Source organism: Myotis myotis, unplaced genomic scaffold (genome assembly GCF_014108235.1).
Source record: "Myotis myotis isolate mMyoMyo1 unplaced genomic scaffold, mMyoMyo1.p scaffold_m19_p_7, whole genome shotgun sequence".
NCBI classification, from domain to species: Eukaryota; Metazoa; Chordata; class Mammalia; order Chiroptera; family Vespertilionidae; genus Myotis; species Myotis myotis.
In genome coordinates, this window is record NW_023416379.1 from 11,820,940 (window position 1) to 11,844,408 (window position 23,469).

At 43.5% G+C, this 23,469-nt stretch overlaps 1 protein-coding gene across 2 annotated transcripts in view; it reads left to right on the forward strand.

The window, feature by feature from the left end:
• DCBLD1 (discoidin, CUB and LCCL domain containing 1) overlaps positions 1-18,539 on the forward strand; it is a 54,228-nt gene extending 35,689 nt beyond the window's left edge. The window contains exons 6-15 of one of the 2 annotated variants that reach the window (XM_036317073.1): positions 2,252-2,385; positions 9,087-9,127; positions 10,228-10,434; positions 10,808-10,929; positions 11,193-11,340; positions 11,441-11,542; positions 13,660-13,738; positions 13,962-14,011; positions 14,783-14,902; positions 16,395-18,539. In XM_036317073.1, coding sequence (XP_036172966.1) covers positions 2,252-2,385; positions 9,087-9,127; positions 10,228-10,434; positions 10,808-10,929; positions 11,193-11,340; positions 11,441-11,542; positions 13,660-13,738; positions 13,962-14,011; positions 14,783-14,902; positions 16,395-16,909 — 1,518 coding nt within the window. In that variant the 3' untranslated portion in view covers positions 16,910-18,539. The remainder of the gene's footprint in view (positions 1-2,251; positions 2,386-9,086; positions 9,128-10,227; positions 10,435-10,807; positions 10,930-11,192; positions 11,341-11,440; positions 11,543-13,659; positions 13,739-13,961; positions 14,012-14,782; positions 14,903-16,394) is intronic. The other variant, XM_036317074.1, reaches the window with a different exon arrangement.
• The last annotated feature ends 4,930 nt before the right edge of the window (positions 18,540-23,469 follow it).

Consider the following 23,469-nt stretch of genomic DNA (forward strand, 5'->3'; position numbering starts at 1 on the left):
AACATTCATATCACAGAATAGTGAATGTGTGTCTGACACCAGTGCAGGCAGCCCTCTACCCTGTTCTTATATGTTATTCCCCTCCCTCCTTGCTCCTCCATTTCCTATGCCCAATGAGACTTTCTGGGTTATGTTCATTTTTCTCAGAGAAAAATTAATTCACAGGAAGTCATTTTTCTAAAGTATATATCCTGTCGCCAGATTCACATCTTTCATTTCTTATTATTTACAGACTTCTACCCTGGAAATCTGATGCCTGATTTTTAAAATGTGACATTGCTATTTAACTAGTTTTACAGGAATTTGCTTGAGTTATCAGAAATTTCTAAGTGTTATTGGCATGTGTCTTCAAGCGTGGGGAAAGCATACATATTCTAGAAGGTTGATACTTCATCTCCAGCAGGAGGGGGAAAAAACTTGGCTTTAATTTTTGCTTTTAGCACATCCTGATTCTGGAAGCAGCAGTTTTGGTTATTTTGGTCTTTGTTTCCTTTTTTTGTGTATTGTCTTTATTTACAAGATTGACACGGGATATTCATTTGGCCTATAAATTGTTTGAACCTTAAAATGATTTATACCTCCTCAGTTTGAATATATATTTGGCACAGGTTATTTCTAAATTACTTCAGGAAATTAACTAAGAGAAATAAAAAGTATAGTTTTCCCTCTAGGCAATAGAAAAGTTTTCTTTATTATTTCCTGTACCTACCATGCAAGAAACCTAAGAATTATGTACAATTTGAGAGGAAGCATAATTTTTTCTTACTTAGTGGTTTATCTTGCCTCCTCTTGACAGTTTTCCTATTCAATGTAACCAGTAAATAAATGGTTTCCTGCACAATAGATTTGCAAGTACTACAAAGAGTTTTCCCATTTGACTCACTCACTGGTTTTACACCATTTGCTTTTAAGATGATTTTATCTGGAGGGAAAATTTGTATTTTGAAAACTAACCTCTTCAAAGAAGTCTGATTATGCCTTTTTTGTATGTCATGGGTGTGTTAGGTATCTGTTGCCACAAAACGATATCACTTCAAACTTAGAAGCGTAAAACGATACATGTATTATCTCTGGTGTCCCATGGGGTGCGAGTTTGGGCATGGCTTAGCTGAGTCCTCTGCTTCCAGGTCTGAAGGGTGCAGCCAAGGTGTCAGCCAGGCCTGCAGTCTCACCTGAGACTTGACTGGGGAAAGACTTGCTTCTAAGCTCACATGGTGTTGGCAGTATGCAGGTTGCCAGATGGGGGAGCTCAGTTTCTTCCCGGGTTTTGGCTGGAGGTTGTCCTCAGCTCCTTGCCATGTGGGCCTTCCTGGGAGAGTGTCCTAACAAGGAAGTCTCCTGCAAGATAGGTTACAATCTACCTAATCATCCTCCCACACAGAACTGTGCTCATGGAATCCTAGGACCTGGGCAACTGGCTGAAAAGTTCTAGTCCTTCCTCCAGCCCCGCTGTCCAGCAGGCCAGTTTCAATCCCAGGGCCACCAGCTACGCATCCAGGCAGGTGCTCCTGCTTGGGTTATCATACCAGAGGGCAGCTGTTTCATGTTCTGGCGTTATATTTTGTTTTCTATGCCTTCTTAAATCTCTAAATTAATTGTAGAATTAATTGTAAAATTAATTCTAATGATTAATTGTAAAAGCTGTGGTGGGGAAGGTTCACCTTCTCAAATGATCCTCAGTACGTACATCTGGTAAACCAAATGTAAGAAACTGATCAGTTATCTATTTCTGCTGAACAGCTATCTGCTTTAGCCACCCCAAACTGCCTGGCTTAAAATCACAACCCTTTGATTTGCCGATGAGTCCATTATTTAGCTCCCTTTGCCTAGAACCACTCCTATGGCTATAGTCATGTGGCGGGTAATCTGGGGCCAGAGGGTCAAAAGTGGCCTCACTGACATGTGCAGCTGCACAGAACAAGCTGCATGGCCAGGTGGGAGTCAGTGTGGGAGGTCACTACACAAGGACATGGCCACCAGGAGGTGTTACTCATTGGGAGGACCATTGCTACGTAAATTACCTACCTACCAACCTAGTCAGCTTACATATGGTGACTCTGATGTCATTGAGATAGTGATATATTAACACTTTCCCTCCCCCTTTTACTTTTTATTTCAATGAATTATAGTTAAGCAATGCCATGGGTCAATTAGAGATCCTGACCACAAGTTCTAGCAAAATGGAAAACTCCCAGTATATTTTAAATGCATTCTTGAGTAAGCCATGAGTAACAGTGTTGCTGTGTTTCAGAACTCTTTATTGTGCAAGGCGGCCATCCACGCAGGCATAATTGCAGATGAACTGGGCGGTCAGATCAGCGTGTTCCAGCACAAAGGGTTAAGTCGATACCAAGGAATCCTGGCCAATGGTGTACTCTCAAGGGAGTAAGTACTTTCCTTGCCTTTTGTTTTGAGTGGAAGGTAACCCCAAGGCATAATTAGCTCACAATTTTGAAAGAACAGCAGACATGTGACAAGGGTTTGTCAACTGGGGAAAAGATGTGTGAGTTTTACAGTAGCATTTTATGGTGCCTGTGAGGAAGGTAAATGCAGTAATAAGAAAGCTCACTGGTTGTGCTGACAAGCACATTAAAACGGCACACACATGAAGTCCAGGGCAGAGGGGTACTTCTACTCAGGCACTTTATTGGAGAGAACAAAGACTTATTCCTTTTTAGTCTTTTCAGTTTCAGGAATTTATTGGTTACTAGTAATCTCCAATATTATCGAAGCTACTGAAGGGAGACTAGGAAGCTGAAATAAACCCATTCTGAATTATGGCACTCCCCAGAAGACTCCTAGAGACAATCTTTTAATGATGAATAATACTTCAGAAGTGAAGAAAAATGACTTTTGTTGACATTGTTTACTTCTCTGTTTGGTATTATCCTCTGCTTTTTTAGTAGCTTCATTAGAAAAATGTATGTCAATTACTTTAAATGTTTCAGCTTCAGCTTTTAATGCTTTCAGGTTTCCTCAGCTTCTGGAATGGAAAACTAGAGCTATTAGGACTAAATATAGGCTCAACTGTGGACCAGATGTCCACACATGTAAACAGGCAGTGGGAATGGTCCAGAGGGAGGCTCCCCTTGGATGAATGCCTAGTGAGGGAAAAGTGCTCTTCAAGCCACTGTGTTTATCTCTCTTCCTCACTCTCTGCCTGCCCCTGGAAATGTCTTCCCATTTCTGCGGCTCTGGTATTTCTGACAGGTTGTCACATGTTCGTTGTCCTGAGGATATAGCACAAAACAGAGGTGATAGGCATTTCAGGATCCGAAAGTAGGTCAGGACCTACATCTTCGACCACTGGCTAGCTTGTGCATAGCTCTCCCTGCCATTCGGCCCTAGTCCCCCCTTGCATGCAGAAAGAACATGATCATGTTTTCCTATCCCATTCTCACAATGGATTGTGAACTATCTTATCTGGTTAAAAATCAGATGGAAGGATGAGATATTATAGAAAGCTTTATTTCTGTGGAATTACACCCCTGAGTTTCCAAGGTCCCATTTCCCTCCATCCCACCATAGAAGTAAGTGTAGCTGTCGCTTCGAAAGAGCTAGGAGTAAAGCCGTTGCCAAGAGTTTCCGTTCCATGTTGGGGCATAGTCCAATCCGGCATCAGGCTGGCTTAGCTTGTGTCCCCGGTGCAGTCCATCAGTCCATTGTGTGTGGGGCCCACAGGTCGCATGGCTTTGGAGGGAACACGGGCAAATGCTAGGAAGCAGGAGCAAAACCAAAGGAACCAGAGAGCCAAGAGAGTGAGCTTCTTTGTCTGAAGGACTATGTATTCCCAAATTTTCCCGGGCTTGCAGTGGCCCTGCCCCCTCCAGCCAGTGACCTCTGCTCCCAGGTTTGACTGACAGGCAACTTCCCTACATCACCCCCACTCACTGCACATGCACCCATCTTCCCCTTTGTCCAGTCCCTTCCCCCAGTGATGTGCAGGGAATGGACTGGTGGTTCCCTGGGGTGTGTAAAGTTGCAGCTTCCTAGCGAAGCTGCCCAATGCCGTGTTTATAATGTCTGGCCTTCCCCTTTGTTCCTTTTCTGATATTAATAACTAGCTAATTACAACGATGCACTACTGCTTTTTATTGGAATGTATTATGGCTTAGTAATATTGTGTGTCAAATAAGGATCTTGACCACAAATGATAATATTGTTTTTATAAGAATATTTTATGTTTCAAAGAACCAATTTGTGAACTCACAAGTACACTCTGAGACAAAAAGTGATTTCTGGATTTGGGGGTGCTGGCCTAAGCTCACCAAGTTACAGTCCAAAGGCCATGTGCCCAACACTTCAAAAGGCCAAAACTGAAAATGTTAGTTTGGAGTAAGGAAAGGTTTTTTGATTGAAAAGACTCCAGCCGAGAAGATGGGAGACCTAATCCTCAAATCCATCTCAAGAAAGTACAGAGTTTAGGCTTCTTTGATGTCAAGGGGAGGGGAAATAGGAGGGCTGTGATTTTAAAACTCAGGCATCAAGCAGAATTCCTCTAGTGATCAGCATATCTGTGTGCTAGAGAAAGCAGGAGCTGTTAGCTTAAAGGCCACAGGACCAACAGGCTTGAACGAGATGGAGTCAGAGACCCAGTGTTTCACTCTGTTACAGTAGGGGAGGGCAAGCAGTGACTGAAGTGAGGGGAGAAGTTTGTTAGGTACCTTCATGAAGAAGGCAAGCCTTGGGTTTGATGGAAGGCAGGCCCATGGCTTAGGGGGACACAGCAGTAGAGTCAAGACCAGGGAAGAGATGCCAGAGAGGGGTTGTGGTGGCCGTTGGCACACCATGTCACATCCAACTCACGGCCAGCAGGCTGGTTGGTGGGTGACTGAGAAGAGGCAGAAATCCCACTGGCAGTTCTGAGTTTGGGGGTGCAGGTGGGGATAACTGGAGAGGTTGTTCCAGGCCAACACGTTCATAGGCATTGAAAGCAATGCTGCGTGTAACCTATAAAAGGTAGTCAGCCAGTAAGGCCTGGCCACTTACTGCACGCTCAGATGGGCTGGCTCGCCTCTTTATATTTGCATTCTCTGCCTGCCATGACCTTCCCATTTGCTTTTCCCTATGGATGGGATTTTTTTTTACAACAAGAGGCCCCACAGTATTTTTTTCGTATTATCTAAACATTCAAAGACAAATTAGTTCTAAATTTGTGCTTAAGTTAAGATCTAAAAGCTTACAGATGCCTTTAGAAACTAAAATCTTTACTCAAATAAATAAAGTCTATATTTATATACTAGTATATGTGTGTATACTAGTGTGTATATGTGTGTATACACACTAGTATATGTGTGTATACATATATACTATATACAAATGAAATTTTATATGTGTATTAATGTATACACATGTATACACATATATGCTTTCACTTAATGTATTTGCCTCAAACTCTTTGGAACATTAAGATTATATCCTGATTTATAGTAAAGGAGATAGCTTGTTCCCTGGAAGCTTTAAATGTTAGCTTGACCCTGATTTTTGAGAATCTGTGTCTTTTTATGCTGTTTTTTGTTGTTGTTGTTTTTCTATTGATACTAGAGTGCTATCTCAGGAAGGCATCAGGCCGTGGCCTAGGTTTGTTGAGTGCTGCCATCTTCAACTTGAATGAAGAACTGGCCTTTGGCTTTAAATCTGCTTTTTGGAATTGCTTGCCCGTGTCTGCATACATTTGAATGCTTCTTTTGTACAAATACAAGATTTTCTTTTACTTTTGAATAACAATTATTAAAACCACTGAATAATAGTAAACATTATGTTCTCAATTACTTCTGCGATACCAATTGAGCTTAATACATGTGAAGCTGCTTTCTATAATTTGAAATTAAACTTTAATGCAAAAAAAGAGTACCAAAATCTGAACCATTAAGGGATTAGGGAAAATTTTGCTTCACAGTCTGTATAATTATTTGAAGAGATAACCCAATTTTTGTGCTGATGTGAGCAGATAGAAAATCCAGAATTCTATCAAGGTCCCTTCTTCCTTCTAGCTCTGATTTTGCACTGACTTTTTGCACTAGGAGAGGAGTGAGCTGTAGGCCAATAGTCTTTTTCATTCATTTAGATTCCCAAATCTTCAGGGAGCACTTGTTTTTATCTGTGCTGGTATGCTGTTGGGGAACCAGTGTACATGCGGTCATTGAACTTCTGTTCCCACACATGATTGTTTGGTGTTCAGGAAAAAACACAGAAGGAAGCACTGCAGCTGAGGAAGAAAGAGCCCCTAGAGTGAATATCCAGGGCTTTTTTGGGGTTCATCCGGGGTCAGGTTATTTCCTGGATCTGGGGAGACCAGAATGGAATCAGGAAGAGGCGCTGACTTCACAAGAGGAGGATGGCTCCAACCAGAGGCCGGGAAGGCTTGTCTTTCTGTTTACATCAGACTATTCTTGATTGCTTCTGTAGCCCGCTGGGAAGGCTGGCCGTTCCTGGAATCTGATTGAATACATTCACCCTAATCTGTGAAAACCTCCAAACCCCCACATCCCGAGGGCATTTTCTTTTTTAAAAGAGGACACTTACCCATGGAATTCTCTAAATGGTCATATTCAATTGGTTCAACAGAGTGCAATGGGAAAAACCATTCCCACGGATAATGGAGGAAAGTGAGGAAGGAGCTGTTAGAAGCTGAGCCTTCCCTGGCATCTTCTTCCCAGGGGTCACTCCAAAGTTACCCTTCTTACCGTAACTTCTCTTTTTTCAACAACAGCAGCAAAATCTTAATGTTTCCCGGCAGCGGGAACAAGTGTAGGCTGGCAGCAGTATTGTTTGGGTTTATTTGGGCCAAATTTCAAGTGAAATGCTTAGTGCGGGAACATTAGAGAAGATGGGAAAATCAGTCAATGAAAGGCTCTAAATAAATCTTAATAGAAATTTAAGTATGAAATACAACATTGTGCATCTTTTTTTAAAAGTCAGGAGAGCTGGGTCCTCCTCCCAGCTTTGCCACCAAATGTGAACTTCGTCAAGTCCCCTGACCCACGTGGGTCTGAGTTTTCTCATATGGAAAATGAATGGTGCCTGCATTTCATTCAGTAGAGGGATTATAATAGAACCTTATGTAGAATACCGGGGTTGGTGGAGTCTCTGCCTGAGGGTGGACAAAGAATATGAAAGAGAATATTAATCCGGAGAGTCTGACTCCCTGTTACTTCTAAGAAAGACATTGATGGGAAGGTACTCATGCTCTTGCCTAACTATTTTGGAGTTCTCGGTGGATTTCACAGTTCCATACTCTCTGTCCAAGATTGCCATGTATAATTCAGAGTTAAACATTTAAAATATAACTCATATTCTCAGATTGTAAAATAATGCCACACACACAGTGACATCTACCTTTTAAAAAAATATTTTTATTGATCAGAGAGGAAGGGAAAGGCAGAGAGAAATAGAAACATCAATGATGAGAGAGAATCACTGATTGGCTGCCTCCTGCATACCCCACACTGGGGATCGAGCCCGCAACCCGGGCATATGCCCTGACTGGGAATGGAACCATGACCTTCTGGATCATAGGTTGCCGCTCAACCACTGAGCCACGCAGGGTTGGCAACATAGACCTTTTTGTGTTTCCGTCTAGTATCTAATAGTAAGTACTATGTACATAAGATTAATCTTGAGAGTTCCAGATTTTCTGTTGGTTCTATGTATTTTTACACCATTGAGTTGGTGATGGATTTTTAGAAAGTTAAATATGGTGTGAAGTCTTAGAAATCTCTTCTCTTCCGAAGAAGGCAAGTACAGAACAAGGCTGATTTAATAAGTTCTCCCATGAGATTAATACAGGCTGTAAGGCAGCAGGGCTCCGGAGGCCCAGAGGTGAATGCCGATGAGCTGGAGGGCTGTCTTAGAGCACTGAGGGCCAGTTCAGGCCAGTCAGTGAAATGCTTTGAATTTTCTCTCCGTGACAGCTGTACCTTGTCATCCAAAAGCAGGCGCTGGTTCATGGCTTGGTGCTGGTTACGACAGTGTGATCAGAGAGAGAGACTGGGTTGAGGCCGTTCAGAACAACATGCTGGGGCAGGACCCCTAGGAAAGGGGTAGAAAAGTCTGTAGAGAAGGCAGCTAGCAAATGGCATGCTGTTCTTCAAAAAGTGGCCAGGCTTCTTCACTTCTCGCTGTGGTCTTTGATTGTTGACAGTGAGCGGGACATTTACGGTGACTGCTGAATCAAAGGAAGTATTCGGGGCAGTGATCCTGTCTCTGTCATCATATACTAACCAGTAGTTTTATTGCTAGCTTTACCCAGATAAGTTTCTATTAAACAATTACAGAAAACGTTTTACATAAATGTTAACGGCACACTTTAAAATTAAGTAGCCATTGCATTTTGAAGTTATTTATTACATGTTCTTACAAGCTAATATCTTTTTAAAGTATGATACTTTGTAAAACACTGTGTAATAAGAAGCGAGAATTCTCATGATCCGTCCACAATGTGTTAATTAACTAGAGGCCCAGTGCATGGATTCATGCACCAGTGGGGTCCCTTGGCCTGGCCTGTGGGGATCGGGCCAAAACTGGCTCTCCAACATCCCCTGAGGGATCCTGGAGGGTGAGAGGGTACAGGCCAGGCAGAGGAACCCCACTGGTGCACAGTTGGGGCCAGGGAGGGACCGTGGGAGGGCTTCAGGACATGTCTGGCCTGTCTCTCCCAGTCCCCGATCAGGGCAGACCCCAACAGCAAGCTAAACTACCGATCAGAGTGTCTGCCCCCTGGTGGTCAGTGACTGGTTGAAGATTGGACACTTAGCATATTAGGCTTTTATTATATAGGACTGGGATTTAAGGTTGTTTCTGAAACTCTGTATCTGTGCATTTCTTCTCAAATACAGTGGTTTTTATTCATAAGCAGTGTCTCAGAGTCCTGCTCACTTGTCACCTATATGAATTTAGGAGAGTTGCTTACCTTTGCTGGGGCTGATACTGAATGCCAGGGATGAGGCTGATAACAGTGGCCTTGCTGGGGGCTATGCTGATCACACGGGTGTGGGAGGCTCTGTGAGCCCTGTGCTATAGCGCTGTGCCAGCCGTTAAGAGTCAGGTACGCAGCTCACTCCCTCTGTTTGTGTTTACTGTTTCAGTGGTTCCCTGTCAGACAAGCGATTTCTGTTCGCCTCCAACGGTAAGGATCATGCTTTTCTTAAGAGTTTGATATTTTCAGTTCCTCATGGTAGTTTATTCTGCCATATCCCTCAGATGATACAGTTTAAAGGATTTTGTCCCTTCCCCCCTGCACCCCCCCACCTCAGGTCACACATCACCAAGTGTGCTGTGACTTAAAAACACACAAGACAATAACACACAATTAATATTAATGTTAAGCAGAAAGTATTTTTCTTTATAATCTAAGCTCTTTCAAACTTTTGCCAAAAAAGAATGAAAATTTGAAATGACATTTACTTTAGGATAAATTCCATGTTCGATTTTAACAGAAATTGCTTTAAATTTTTTTTTTTTATTATTTGAGAGAGAGGTCTATTTTTTGTTCCACTTATTTATGCATTCATTGGTCGCCCTGACCAGGGATTGAACCTGCACCTTGACATATCGGACGACACTCCGACCAACTAAGCTACCCGGCCAGGGCCAGAAAAGCTTTTAAGTAGTACAATTTGGTTGATAGGTTTCTTGAATTAAGTTATCGAACATGAGTATATAAAATAAAGGCTTTTGTCCCCCTCCATTGTGTAAGATAGTCTGTGTTATATTCTCCCTCTCATAAAGTGGCATATTTTAAGAAGAACAATATGATGTCTTCCTTGTCCAGGAAGAGGAGTGCAGCCTTTACTTGACACCTCCACATTGCCTTGGACATGGTATAGCGAAGGTCCAAAGGGTGGATGTCAGGTTCAATTTACTGATCTTCAGAGCAGTTGACGTACCTGCTTTTCAAGGTACAGAGAGTGGAATAGACAAGAACCTCAGTACTTTAAGCCTTTAAGGCCCCTTGCACTTTGTTAAAATCAGGATGAATTTAGGTCAGAAAGGGAAATCTACACTAGGGATAAAGAGATGGCACCTATAGGGAATGTGACTTCAATAAGGTCCATTGAAAACAAAAGCAGCAGCAATTTCAAGATATGTAGTACAAGGGAGTCAAATGCAAACTGAGTCATTAAAATACTAGCAATTGAATAATTGATTTGCTATCACAATGGAAGTAAAACAACTGACTATTGCTGGGTTGTATATCTGAAATATTTCAGTGCTCTTTTCTCCTAGGTTGCAGCACATCCTTAAGTTTGGAAACAGACGGGCACATCAGAGATTCTTGGCAGTGGGTCGATGAGTTTAGAGAACAAGTTCATTGGTCTTCTGGCCAAGCCCGACGTCAGGACCAAGGCCCATCATGGTCTTTGGGGGGCAGCAGCAAGAACCACAAACAAGAATGGCTGGAAATAGATTTGGGAGAGGAGAAGAAAATAACAGGTACTGACACAAGTGCAGTTTCACAGCTGCAAAAGGACTTGGGGTTGCAGTTATGTTTCTGATTAAATAGATGCCTCAAAGTCCGCTACGTCTTAATCTCCTCATTGTCTCAGTGGAAAAACCTGCACGTGGATTGTAAATATGAATGTATGGACCAGAGAGCTGATACCTCAGTGGGGAAACTTTTTATGGCATATCTCAGTATGAAAACACTCATCTGTGATCAGGTTTCTAAATGCAAATAAGAAACATTGGCCGGTGAAATGATTTGAGATTTCACATGAGTGGGGGGGGAAAGAAACCCGAAGTTAAAATACATGCTGTATGTAATATATTTTAAAAACTAATTTATAAATAATATTTTTTTTACAAGGAATTAGGACCACAGAATCCACACATCCAAATTTCAACTTTTATATTAAGAGTTTTATGATGAACTTCAAAAACAACTCCAAGTGGCGGACCTACAAAGGAATTGTGAATAATGAAAAAAAGGTAAGAGAAACTTTGGAGGAAAGAATTGAGCAGGAGATCAAGCCTCCAACTGTTTCATCAGCATGCTTCCAGAAAACAGGTTCTCAGTACCAGCTTAGTTAGGTAACTTGGCCTTTCTTTGCAGAACCTTGTATCTTTGATATCAAGAGGGTCTTAAAAAAAAAATGCAAGACATAGAATCCTGTAACCAGGTCTGAATGGGTTGATAAAGATCTAAAATCTGACGAATAGAACCTTCAGGAGAAGGTTACCTGTTTCCACAGGTGTTTCGGGGCAACTTTAATTTTCGGGATCCAGTGATGAACAGTTTCATCCCTCCCATCGTGGCCAGATACCTGCGGGTCATCCCCCAGACACGGCACCAGAGGATCGCCTTGAAGGTGGAGCTCATTGGTTGCCCAATTACACAAGGTAGGAGTCTCGGTGGGTTAGTAAGTCGTTTGATTCTGGCCATCTCCTTTCCCAAATTGTTGTTACTAATGTGGTTTTTCCAATATCTCTTCTCTCTCAGGTAACAATGATTCATTGGTGTGGCGCAAAACCAGTTCCGATTCAACAGAAAGAGAAGACGAGACAATCACAAAACTCATCCCCTCTGGAGAAATGTCCACAGGTAGAGCACTTACTGTTTTGTGATTTCCTCAGGAGTATAGCTGGTACTCCATCCAATGTTACAGTAGCTTCAACCGAATTTCTTTTCTTTGTCATATAAATGACTGGAAGCAGATGTTTCAGAGATATCTGCACATGTGTAAATGATGTATGTCTACAACTACTCATTGTGGTACTGTAAGTAGAAAAGTTAGTGTTTGCCCTTCAAATGCTAGGTAAATATTTTATGGAAAAATAATAATAATACATCCATGCAACAGTATACTCTTTAGCCATGAAAAAAATGTGTTAGTAATCTAGAAAGTTCTCTGAGATAAATTTACAACTAAAATAAATAAGCAAGGTATAGAACAGTCTATCTAGCACTCTAATATGTGTGTAAAAAAGGAAAAATAAAGATGAATATACTTATTCTAGTATTTCTGGAACAGTGTCAGGAAACATAATTTGGCTTTTTGTGAAGGAGAAATAGAGGTAGGAGATAGACATTCATTTTATACCTTTATATACTTTTTGAATTCTAAACATATAAGTGTATATAATTTATTCAAGTAATGAACATTAAAAGAACATTTCTTTTTATAAATTTGTATATTAATTTTATAAAATTTGGAGAGATTAGAGAAAAAAATAATATAAATATAAATGCTATGAATCAGCTTCCATAATCACCAAATTCCACTATATCAAATCAATTATACTTATATTTATAACTTTGAGACAAAATGACAGCACAACATATATTGTTTTGTAGCATATATTTTTCACTCAACATGGTATTATGAGCATTTTCAATGTTATTAAGTAGTTGAAAAGCACAGTTGTTAGTATCTTTAATAGTATCTTTTCATATGGAAATCCCATTATGTAGTTAACCATTCCCTTATTGTTAGATGTTTAAGTTGTTAAATTTTTCCCAAATTTTTACTTTTATAAATAATACCACAGATGTTTCTGTAATTTTCTTAGTTCCTTATTCTTTCTTGCATGAACAACACTTTTCCACTGCTGGTGGTCTCTATGTTTTCTTCCCAGGGGTCACAGGTAGAGCAGGGTGAAGAACAAATACTTCTCCTTATGTGTAGTTAGTATCCTTCCTACAAGCTTGGGGCCTGCCACAGTGCCTGCTAAAGTGGCCTCCTTTTTTAAAGCAGAAAGAGTTGTAGGAAGACATGGTCTGTTGTTTCGTGCAGCAGGGCGAACTGCTGTTTGAGGCCAGCAGGCTATACTAGAATTTCCTTTCGGTGCAAAGCTCTGGGAATGAGAAGCCCAGGTCCCCAGGCCTCTGTGAGGGTCCAGGTCCCAACTTCCCACGACCAGGGGGAACTGGCTGCTTGAGCCGAGGGAGCAGCTCCACGTGGCTGCATTCTTTACCTGCCTGGCTGGGTGGGACAGCTTTAAACCTTCCCCTCAGTTCTGACTTGGGGAGTCTAATGTGGACCAAGCAACAAGCTCAGAGTAAATGTTAATCCCCAAAGAACACTGAAAACTGCCTTTCAGAATGAAATCTTGCCATTTGTGACAACATGGATGGATCAGAGGGTAATATGCTACGGGAAATAAGTCAGACATTGAAAGACAAGTACCATGTTTTTTCATTTATATGTGGAATCTAAAAAAACAACAACAAAATAAGCAAAGAAACCGACTCCTGGGAGGGGGATTGGGGAATGGGTGTAAAAGGGGAAAGGATTAAAGTTCCAAATTGTCAGTCATAAAAAGTCATTAGGATGTAAATAGCTATAATAACTACATGGTTGGTGTCAGATGGGTACTACACTTGTTGGGGTGATCACCTAATAAGTTATATAAATGTCTAATCACTATGTTTTACACCTGAAACTAATATAATATTGCATGTCAACTGTAGCTGAAAAAAAAATTAAATTATTTAAAAAGAAGAAAACTGCTTTGGCAGTAGGGGGGAGGGAATGAATTTTATTTCCCTAAACCTTAACCAGAATTTTGAATTCTTTTTTCTTGCTTTCCAATGTCCATAAATGTATTTCTTTCCTCGTGCATTAACCCTTTGAAGAATTTTCAAATCAAGGTTGCATTTTAGATCATGAAATGGGGTTGCAGGTCGTTTCTGTTGTAATGTGCTGCTTCCACTCTTAGGAACGAAGGTCGCAGTGGTGGCTGCTCTGCTGCTGCTCCTTGCCCTGCTGATTGTTGGAATCCTTGCGGTCCTTAGAAAGTATGTGACTTCACATTTCTTCTCTACTTATGTAAACAATCACAAAAACAAAAAGTTTATCCTGCAGATGCTCATGTGGAGAAAGACATTACTCCTTCCAAGATAAAATATTAACTTGTATTTTACAAACATGTTGGTTAGAGGTTGAAAGTTTCAAGTATTATTTTATAAACAGTGCTTATCATTTAGAAACCTTTTCAGTAGGATTTTTTTGTCTTGCTAGGAGGAAGAAGAAAGGAACTCCTTATGCATCCACTAAAGCCCAAAAAACAGGTGGGTTGAAATTTCTATCTTCAATTTTATTCTTTGAGGAAGGGATAGGATCTGCTGATTAAAAGCACCATTCGGTCTTTTAAAATAAAATAAAATCTATAGCCTTTAAGTTAACAAATTTATAAGGAAAGAATATATTGTGTCTTATCTTTTTAATTCAGAAAGCAGTTTACTTTTACTTTTGTTCAACTTCATCCCATCATTTATCAACATTCTTTTTCCTTCTTTTTGGCACTGGAGTTTAGGCCAACACATTGCTTGGAATCAAGGAGAAGTTATAAAAGCCCCATCTGTGAACTGTGACCTTAACACTGTCCAGCACTCAGCATCTGCAGGCTTCCCTTGTATTTTGCTCTCTGGGGAAGTGGGGGAAGGACTAGACAGGTCTTGTGTTTGGGTTTCAGAGAATCCTTAGGACACAAAATGCCCAAGCAATGTGTCGGCAGCAGTCCAGAGAGAAGGCCATGGGCAGGGCCCCATGGAAAACCAGGTGGTCTAACGTTGGGAGGATATGGGACCTGATGGGCACACAGATACATTTTAAAGGCACAGTGGAAAGCATGGCTGGAACAGTGTTTGCTGTGGACATAACAGCCTCAGTGTGCTGTTTCTAACACACATACCTGAAGCATGTGCCTGTGAACTTATCACAAGGTCAGCTGGCAGAAGGCAGCCTGACCTGTGGCTCATGGAGAAACACGTCATAGAGCAGTGGAGAATGTGTGCTGTACTTCTAAGCTATCACCTTATTTCCTGTCGTCTTTGTTCCAGACTGTTGGAAGCAGATTAAACATCCCTTTGCCAGACATCAGTCGGCTGAGTTTACCATCAGCTATAATAATGAGAAGGAGGTGACACAAAAGTTAGATCTCATCACAAGGGATATGGCAGGTAAGTGTCAGGCCTCTGCTGTGGGAGAGGGGAGACCAGGAGAAAAATAAGACTAAAATCCTGCTGTTTAGATGGGGTCCTCTAAATCAGTAATGTGTGGCCCAGCTGGTATTGCCTAGTGGTTGAGTGTTGGCCGGTGAACCAGGAGGTCATGCTTCTATCCTGGTCAGCACACATGCCCAAGTTGTGTGCCCAATCCCCAGTAGAGGGCGAGCAGGAGGCAGCCAATGGATGATTCTCTCTCCTCATTGATGTTTCTATCTCTCTCCCCTTCTCCCTTCCTCTTTCTGAAATCAATAAAAAATACACACACATATTTAAATTAGTAATGTGTGAAGTTTTCTGTACAGAGTTGCAAACTGACACCGAGGTATTTCTCAAGAGCCCCATTCAGCCGAGGAGGCTCTTACACCTGCAGGAGCTGTAATGACACCCAAAGCAATGGCCCTGAAGTACCACTGAAATCTGGAAGCTTAATTGAACTGTGTTGTTATAGGTTTTGAGTAAGGCACTAGGAAAGAGGGACTAACGATGAGTTAAGTACGGCTCCTGCCCTTGAGGAGAGGGGGAAGAGATGAAAACCCGTCCGGTGTTAGAATGGCCTGGGCGTCCCTGATCAACCAGCATTGGGAGTTAAGCTTTTCAAACTGTCTGTGGGGAAAGATCCAATTTTTGCTTTTGTTTTTTGGTTTTTTAAATTTCTAATCCACCAAGACTAACACTTTTGTAAAATACAGTATGAGTTAGTTGTAATGAAGTTTTCAAAAAGACATACAGTTTACAAAGCTCTCATTTTTTATAAGACTCAAGGGACATAAAATTACTCTCTCCAGTTGCTGTAGGGTTCTCAACACTTGCTCTCAACTTGTGCGACCCTCTCTCTGCAGATTTGTCACAGGCAGCGCTCAGATAATGCAGGCGTCTCCAGACCACACCCTGAGTAGCAGCGCTGCTCTAGCTTCTGACTTCTCAGGGTGTGTGCTGAGGATCAGCAGCACCAGGCGCTCCCTAGAAATGCAGCTTTTCAGGCCGCCCCCAGGCCTACTAAACCGGAAGTTCCCAGGTGGTGCATGTATACACTGAGTGGCCAGATTATTATGACCACCCCATCAGTACTTCATTGACACTTCCAAAAATACTGAATATTGAAAACTTCCTAAGCAAATACTCTCAAGGTTTTATTATTATTATTTGCATAACTAACTCCATTCTACTGATGGGGTGGTCATAATAATCTGGCCACTCAGTGTATATCAAAGTCTGCGAGGTGCCAGTGGAAAGGTTGTCTGAGATGCCTCAGGGGCAAAGATGAGCATCTCCCCAACCAAACTCCACCTGTGCCTTGTACCTCTTGGCCTCCCTCATCCTGCCTGGCCCACAGGCTCTCAGTAGAGGGTAGGTTGAGCAGAGCATCCTCCCCTGCGAACAGCTGCCTTGCCCGTGCGTGTGCCCGCGCGGCGCACCCGTGACGTGTCTTCTCTTCTGCTTTCAGATTACCAGCTGCCTGTCATGATCGGCACTGGGACGGTCACGAGGCAGGGCTCCACCTTCCGGCCCATGGACACCGAGGCCCGGGAGGCCGGGGCCAGCGCCGAGGCCGGCAGCCACTACCGCTGCCCTCTCCCCGGCAGCCACGAGTACGCGCTGCCCTTGACCAACCCCGAGCCCGAGTACGCCACGCCCATCGTGGAGCGGCACCTGGCCCGGGCGCACACCTTCTCGGCGCAGGGCGGCTACCGCGTGCCCACGCACAAGCACTCCCTGTCTTCTGGCAACTTCTCTGCAGCCCCCGCCGCCGGAGAGGGCGCCGCGAACCCGGGCTATCAAAGTCCACAGAGCCCGGTGCTCACCGGCCCCGACCCCGGCTACGATCAGCCCAAAGCCGGGGGCTGCTTATCCGCGGAGTGTGCACAGCCCGACTGCCAGCCTCCCACGCATGATGCTTACTCAGCCCCCCGAGACTGCCTCAAACCCCTCAACCAGACGGCCGTGACCGCTCTGCTGTGAACACAAGTGAACACAATGTGAAAAGCCTGCTGTGGTACTGAGCACCGGGCTGTGCGCGGCGCTGGCGGAAGGGAGCTGTGTGTGTGAGTGTATGTGATTGTGAGTGTGTGTGATTGTGAGTGTATGTGTGAGTGTGTGTGTGAGGGTAGGTGTGAGTGTGAGTGTAGGTGTGATTGTGTGTGTGTGATTTAATAGGATCCTGCGGTGGAGTCCCAGCGACCACCTCTCATACTGTTTACAAAGTTGTGCAGTTGGTTTTGTTCTGACCCTTTGGGCGGGAGTCTGTTGGGTTTTGTTAGGCTAGAAACATTTTTGTTAGACATGAAAATGTTTAGAGGGCATTTTCATGTCTCTAACTGTGATATTGAGCTGCTCTGGTGTGCAATGTGCAGTCTGTACAGAGTTGTATTTAACAAGAGTGAAAGTAACTTAAGTCCGCTTTATCGGATTTGAGTTCTGCACGGAGGTTAAGCGGGAGAGTGCAGCTGTTGCAAAAACGTATATAATACTGTGTTCACTTTTCAAAGATATTTCCTCTGATACTGTGTTAGCAGCGGGTCTGTTTAAACTAATTCTTGTTATTGTGTCTCATTTCCTTTCCTTTGATAACTAGAACTAAAAGCATTGTTAGCATTCTTCTCCTGGAAGGAATTAAATTACTTGAAGCATGAAAAGCACACCAGGGTGGTTGTTAACAATTATGATTGTAGATTAAACACACACACACACACACACACACACACACACACACACACACACACACAACCACCTCAGCAACTGCTGGTCCTTTAGATTCCGGTGCAGGTGGGGATGTGCAGTGGCGGGTCTGGGCCTGCACTGGGCAGGCCTCTGCCTGCAGGGGACCTCCCTGCCCTGCCCCAGAGACCTGCATCCCAGAGGAACTGGCCTTCATCACACTTTGCTTCTTACTCAGGTCAGACCTGGCAGAGGCTGGCTTTCACATGCACATCCGCCTTTACAAACTACCTGCAAAGCCAAATGCTGAGACTGGCAGCAACCCAGAGGGCAGGCTCTCCCAACGAAATGAAGGTGGCACAGCAATTCCAGTCTGAATCACTGTGTCGGGTGCTGTTGTACCTCAGAGTAAAAGTATTGCTGAGGCCAGACGCCCACACTCTTCGTGCCTTTTTTCTCTTTTCCAGAAAGAGCACATTGTACTCTGTGTGTTCTCACAGAAGCGGCCGAGGCCGAATCTAAGTAGACCTCTTTATGCTGAGGTGGTTGGGAACCGAACTGATTTTGTAAGAAACACTTTTCCGGAGAATTCCCCATGAGCCCAGACCTCGGCTGTACCTCATCTCCAGTGGCTTTTATTTGAGTTTGCTTCGTGAGATCACTGTGGGGGATTTCACCTCTTTTGCCAAAGAGGAAAATATGTTTGTTTGTTTTTATAGAACATATGGACCCCAAAAAATCCTTTCTCTAAATAATGTATTATAATCTTACTTGTATGATTATAACTTTCTGTGAAAAATACAAATATTATAATAGCGAGGGTGCTGGAATGTCACAGACTATCTGTTGGTTATTTTGGAGCATAAATGGGATACTTTGTGGCATTTACATGGTTTTATATGCATACTAATATAATAAACTATGCCAAATCAAAGGCCTATGCCTCTCATTGGTGTCTCCTTGTGGCTCAGGCTCCCAAAACAGACAAGTGGGACAGTGCAAGAAGCATGGGCTTGGGGTCAGATGAGTCTTGGTTCCAAACTCTGATCAGCCACACAATAGCTGAAGGCGGGGCAAGTTGTGGGAATCAATGAAGATGACCAGATTAGCACAAGCAGAAGCCAGTCAAGAGCTTGCCTGCTACCGCAGTGGACTCAGCCACTTCACTTGCATTTTGGCAGAGAGAGGCTCCAAGGCAGCAAGGAGTGGGAAAGGTTTACAAGGAGTGGGAAAAGAGGGAGGCTTTTCTCCCTTATTTCTTATTTTGAACATGCTTTTACTCTACTGGTTCATGATTAGTTTACCAGTAGCTGGCAGTTTATTTTGTCCTTTCCCCCTGAAAAAAAATCCATTTTTAATTTTTCTTTAGTTCTCCTATTTTTCTGCCTCAGAAGCTCGAAACCCATTTGTTACAGCCCCAGGTGGAAGTAAAACCGCCTTAAACAATGGCAAGGATAACCCTAGGGAGGCCCCTAGTGAGATTTACACCTTCCTCTGACGTCACCAATATCCTTGTTGCAGCTTTGCTTCCTAAAGAATATGGGGGCTGTGTGTACACAGGAAGAGGTCGTGTGTGTGTGTGTGTGTGTGTGTGTGTGTGTGTGTGTGTAGGGTTGGAAGGATTGGAATGCTATAGTCTCCAGGACCTAAGAACCTACACTGTAACTTCAGTTCTGGCATTCTAACACTCAACTACAGAAAAACTATTTCTAGTGCAGTTTAAACCCAGCTCAACCATAACCTTCATTTCTGAAAATCAAAACTGAATCAATCCTAGGTTTCATCAAATCTTGTGTCATTTAAGAAAAAAGAAATATAATTATTGAGGAAAAAGATTGAAAAGCTGACAATTTCATCTATATTTCCTCTTTTTCTCTTTGAAAGTGGCCAATTAAAGTAGAATCAAGCCCAGCTGGCATGGCTCAGTGGTTGAGTGTCTACCTATGAACCAGTAGGTCATGGTTTGATTCCTGGTCAGGGCACATGCCCGGGTTGTGGGCTTGATCCCCAGTGTGGTATGTGCAGGAGGCAGCCGATCAATGATTCTCTTTCATCATTGGTGTTTCTCTTTCTCGCTCCCTCTCCCTTCCTCTCTGAAATCAATAAAAATATATTTTTTTAAAAAGTAGAATCAAGAGTGGGATTTGAGTCCCGGCTTCAACACTACCTGTGACCCTCCACAAATAATATAAATTTTCTAGTCCTCAGCCTATTCATCCTCATAATGGAGTATTTTTTTCTACTGAACACGTGTGTTACACATGAGGCCACAAGTAAACATTTGAACACATGTATTGCATACAAGGACAGAGTATATTTTAATCTTCATAAAGCCTTTCAGCTCTAATAGACAGAAATATCACATTTGGAATCTGCTGCCCCCTACTGTCACTTTACCAAATTGCAAATTTTACCTTTCCAAAGCCATAGAATCCAAGTTTTTGTCTGTTTTACATTTTGTATATCTAATTTTCCTTCTTATAGTTCATTAATCTACCTTCCTATTTACAGGCCAGAATTTTTTTATCCTCACCTTTTTTTTTATCCTCACCTGTTTTATTGATTTTAAAGAGAGATGAAGGGAGAGAGAGAAACATTGATGTGAAAGAAACATTCATCTGTTGCCCCCTGTATGCTCCCAGACCAAATCCTCAATCTAGGTATGTGCCCTGACTGGGAATTGAACCCAGAGCTGGGCACTCTAGGTGCACCCCTGTTTGCACAGTCTTGTAGTTGAACCTTAATTGCTGTTGGCATCACTGGGAGGAGTTGATCTCCAGGCCAATTGGCTGTGAGGACCAACTGTGACTACAGTGGGAGAACTGCTGTGCAGGAGACACCCCTATGAAGCAGGACTTGTTTTGGTGGAGCTTTGGTGCTCACTGAGTCTGCCTCTTGAGTTTTCCACTTATGGATGTGTAGAGTTGTAATCTGGCATGGTCTGAGGCTGTTCACCAGGTACACTGGCTCTAGGGCCTCCAGGATGGTACAAAGTTAGCCACTGGCTGGGGCCACCTCACAGGTGCTACAGAGGGATCTGCAGAGGGTTGCTATTTGCTATTTGTATTGGGCTTGGAAGTGCCCAGATGAGGCCCAGCTGTGAAGCAAGGCAGGCTGCTGCTAGTGCTGGGTCTTAGGGCTTTTATTGATAGGTTTGGGGCACACTGTCACCAGCTGCAGCTTGTTTGAGAAATTTTAGCTTTGAAGCCTGAGCCAGAACAGGCCATTCATATGGAAAAGCTGCTGCAAACAGCTTGGATGGGGCTGCAAATTGGATGGGGCAGAGTCTCAAGGAATCCCCAGGGCGGAGCAAACAGTGTGGGCCATGCTGATATGGCTGCCAGTCAGCCCCGAGAAATGGAAGGTCCCAGCACAGAAACAATGACCCCTACACGCACCCCTGTCTTGGAGAAAGCTGCCCCAAGTTCCTGCCCCAATGCTGTATGTGTCTGAGTCCCCCAGTCCTGGAGCTCAGAGGAAGCCAGACCATGTAAGTTTGTATGTGGGCCCTTGAAGAGGAATACCTGGGATTCCGGCCACCTCCTAGTCACTCAGCCACAATCCTCGCTGGCTTTTACAGCCTGTGGTTGTGGGGACTTCTCTTCCCAGCTCTGAGACCCTGGGCTATGGGTCTGGCATGGGACTGGGACCCTTTGCTCCTCTCTGGCGGCCTCCACAGAGGTGCTCTCCCTCCTGATTTGAAAAACAGCCCACAGGGATGCCTGACCAGCCCGTTCTGCACCTTTGCACATCCTACCAGTCTCAGTGTGCTTTCTTCTTTACTTCTCTAGTTGTAGGACTTTCATTCAGCCAGCTTTCAGGTGGTTCTGAATGATGGTTGTTCTGTATTTTAGTTGTAATTTTGATGTGGTTATGGGAAGCGGTGAGTATAGGTGTTTACCTACGCTGCCATCTTGGTTCTTTACTTTCAAACTGTGTCTTTATGTTTTAGGTGTGTTCCTTATACACAACTTGTTGCTGGATTATTTTTATCAACTTGAATTTTTTCTTTTAATTGGAGAATTTAGTCCTTGATCAAGCTCTCTCAAAATCCAATCCCAGTAATGCTTGCTCAACCCCTGCCAGAATGTACTAACGCTTACTTTTTGGGTGTCCAGTCTTCTCCCTTGCACAACTACAGCCAGGTTTTGCTAGAATTTAATCCTGGCTCTAAACCTTGCAGCCAAGAGTAGTGGGGACAGTTGTCTGCGAGGTGGTGGGGGTTGGGTAGCAGCATCTCTAGGCTAACAGAGGTGACTCATTAGGGAAGAGGTGGGGTACTTCTGTAAGACCAAGGGTGTAGGCACTGCAGAGTCAGCGTCCTCAGGGGTATCCATCCAGATGTCCCCATGGCACCACGTCCCCAAGGTTTTCTCTACCAGGGCCATAACGATGAGATGGCCAGCCTGAAGCTCAGCTGTTTCAACCCGGGCCCCCTTGTAAGCTTCCCAGAGGTCCGCTGGCTCCCTATTTCAGCACTAACAGCTTGTTAACAACCCTTAGTCTCATTATCCTTCTTCAGGTCATCAACACAACCCAGCAGTAACCAACCAACGTTGCTATTCTTGTAGGCATTGTTCTCCCCATGTTAGCAAATGCATGTGTCACTGAACTTCTAGAGAATTCCTCTCCATGAGGACATTTGCCCAAGTTACCACTTGTGTCTGGAGTGTCCAAGACCATCCTCAGATTGAGTTATTTGCTAGAAAAAAACCATAGGACTAAGCATAGAAGTGTCCTCACAAGTATGACTTATTAGAGAACATCAAACAGAATCAGCTCAGGGAAAAGGTACATGAACAAACCAGAGGAAGCCAGGCCCAAGCACCGAGTCTTGTCCCTGTAGTCGCCCAGGATGAGCTTAACTCCTCCCACATTGACCTGTGACATGTACAAAGGACGGCCGTCAGGGAAGCTGGCCTGAGCCTGGGCGTGGGAGGCAGGGTTCTTAAGGGGCTCAATCACATAGGTGCACTCTGTGGGCACATCACCAAAATCTCAGATTCCCAGAAGGAAAACAAGTGTTCAACATAAACCCTATTGTTTGTACAAACATCTCAGACACAGTAAATAACTCATCAGCTAAGAAATGGGGGAAACACTCCTAAAATCCTCATTGCTGGACATTAGCCGAAGGCGACCTTGCAAACAGGTCTTTGTAAGGATAACAGGTTCAGGCCTGTTATGTTAACTCTTCTCTGCACACCCTCTGTGAAATATTCGGTAACTGGGCCATGGCCTGTCCCAAGCAATGCATGTATCCTAGATACAGACCAGGAAGTCATCCTCTTTCCCCTCCAGGTGGGAGATGAGCCACTTCCTAATCTCCTATTTTTTTTTTTTTTTTGAGACTAGAAAATACTTTTATTTATTTATTTTTAAAATGCTTTTATTTTTTTTATTTTTTTAATTGCTTAAAGTATTACAAAGGGTATTACATATGTGTCTTTTTTTTTTCCCCCGCCCTTGACTATCCCCTGGCCTCCCCACCCCCCAGCGTCCCATGTCCATTGGTTATGCATATATGCATGCATACAAGTCCTTCGGTTGATCTCTTATACCCCTCCCTCCTGCCCCCCAACTTTCCCCGGCCTTCCCGCTGCAGTTTGACAATCTGTTTGAGGCAGCTACCTAATCTCCTATTAAACTGTTTCCTCAGCTCTCACCCTGGTCCACTGTTAGTCTGGGTCCTTCAAAAAGCAGACACCAAGACCAAGAAGGGCTCAGCCATGTCAAGGATTAAATAGGGGCAATGCGGGTGAGGAAAAGTCAGGAGGGAGCTGGGGTTGGTCGGAGGCTGGGAGGCAACCAGATCTCAGGCAGGCCTGACCCCAGGTGAATGAAAGGAGGCAAGGAAGCCTGGG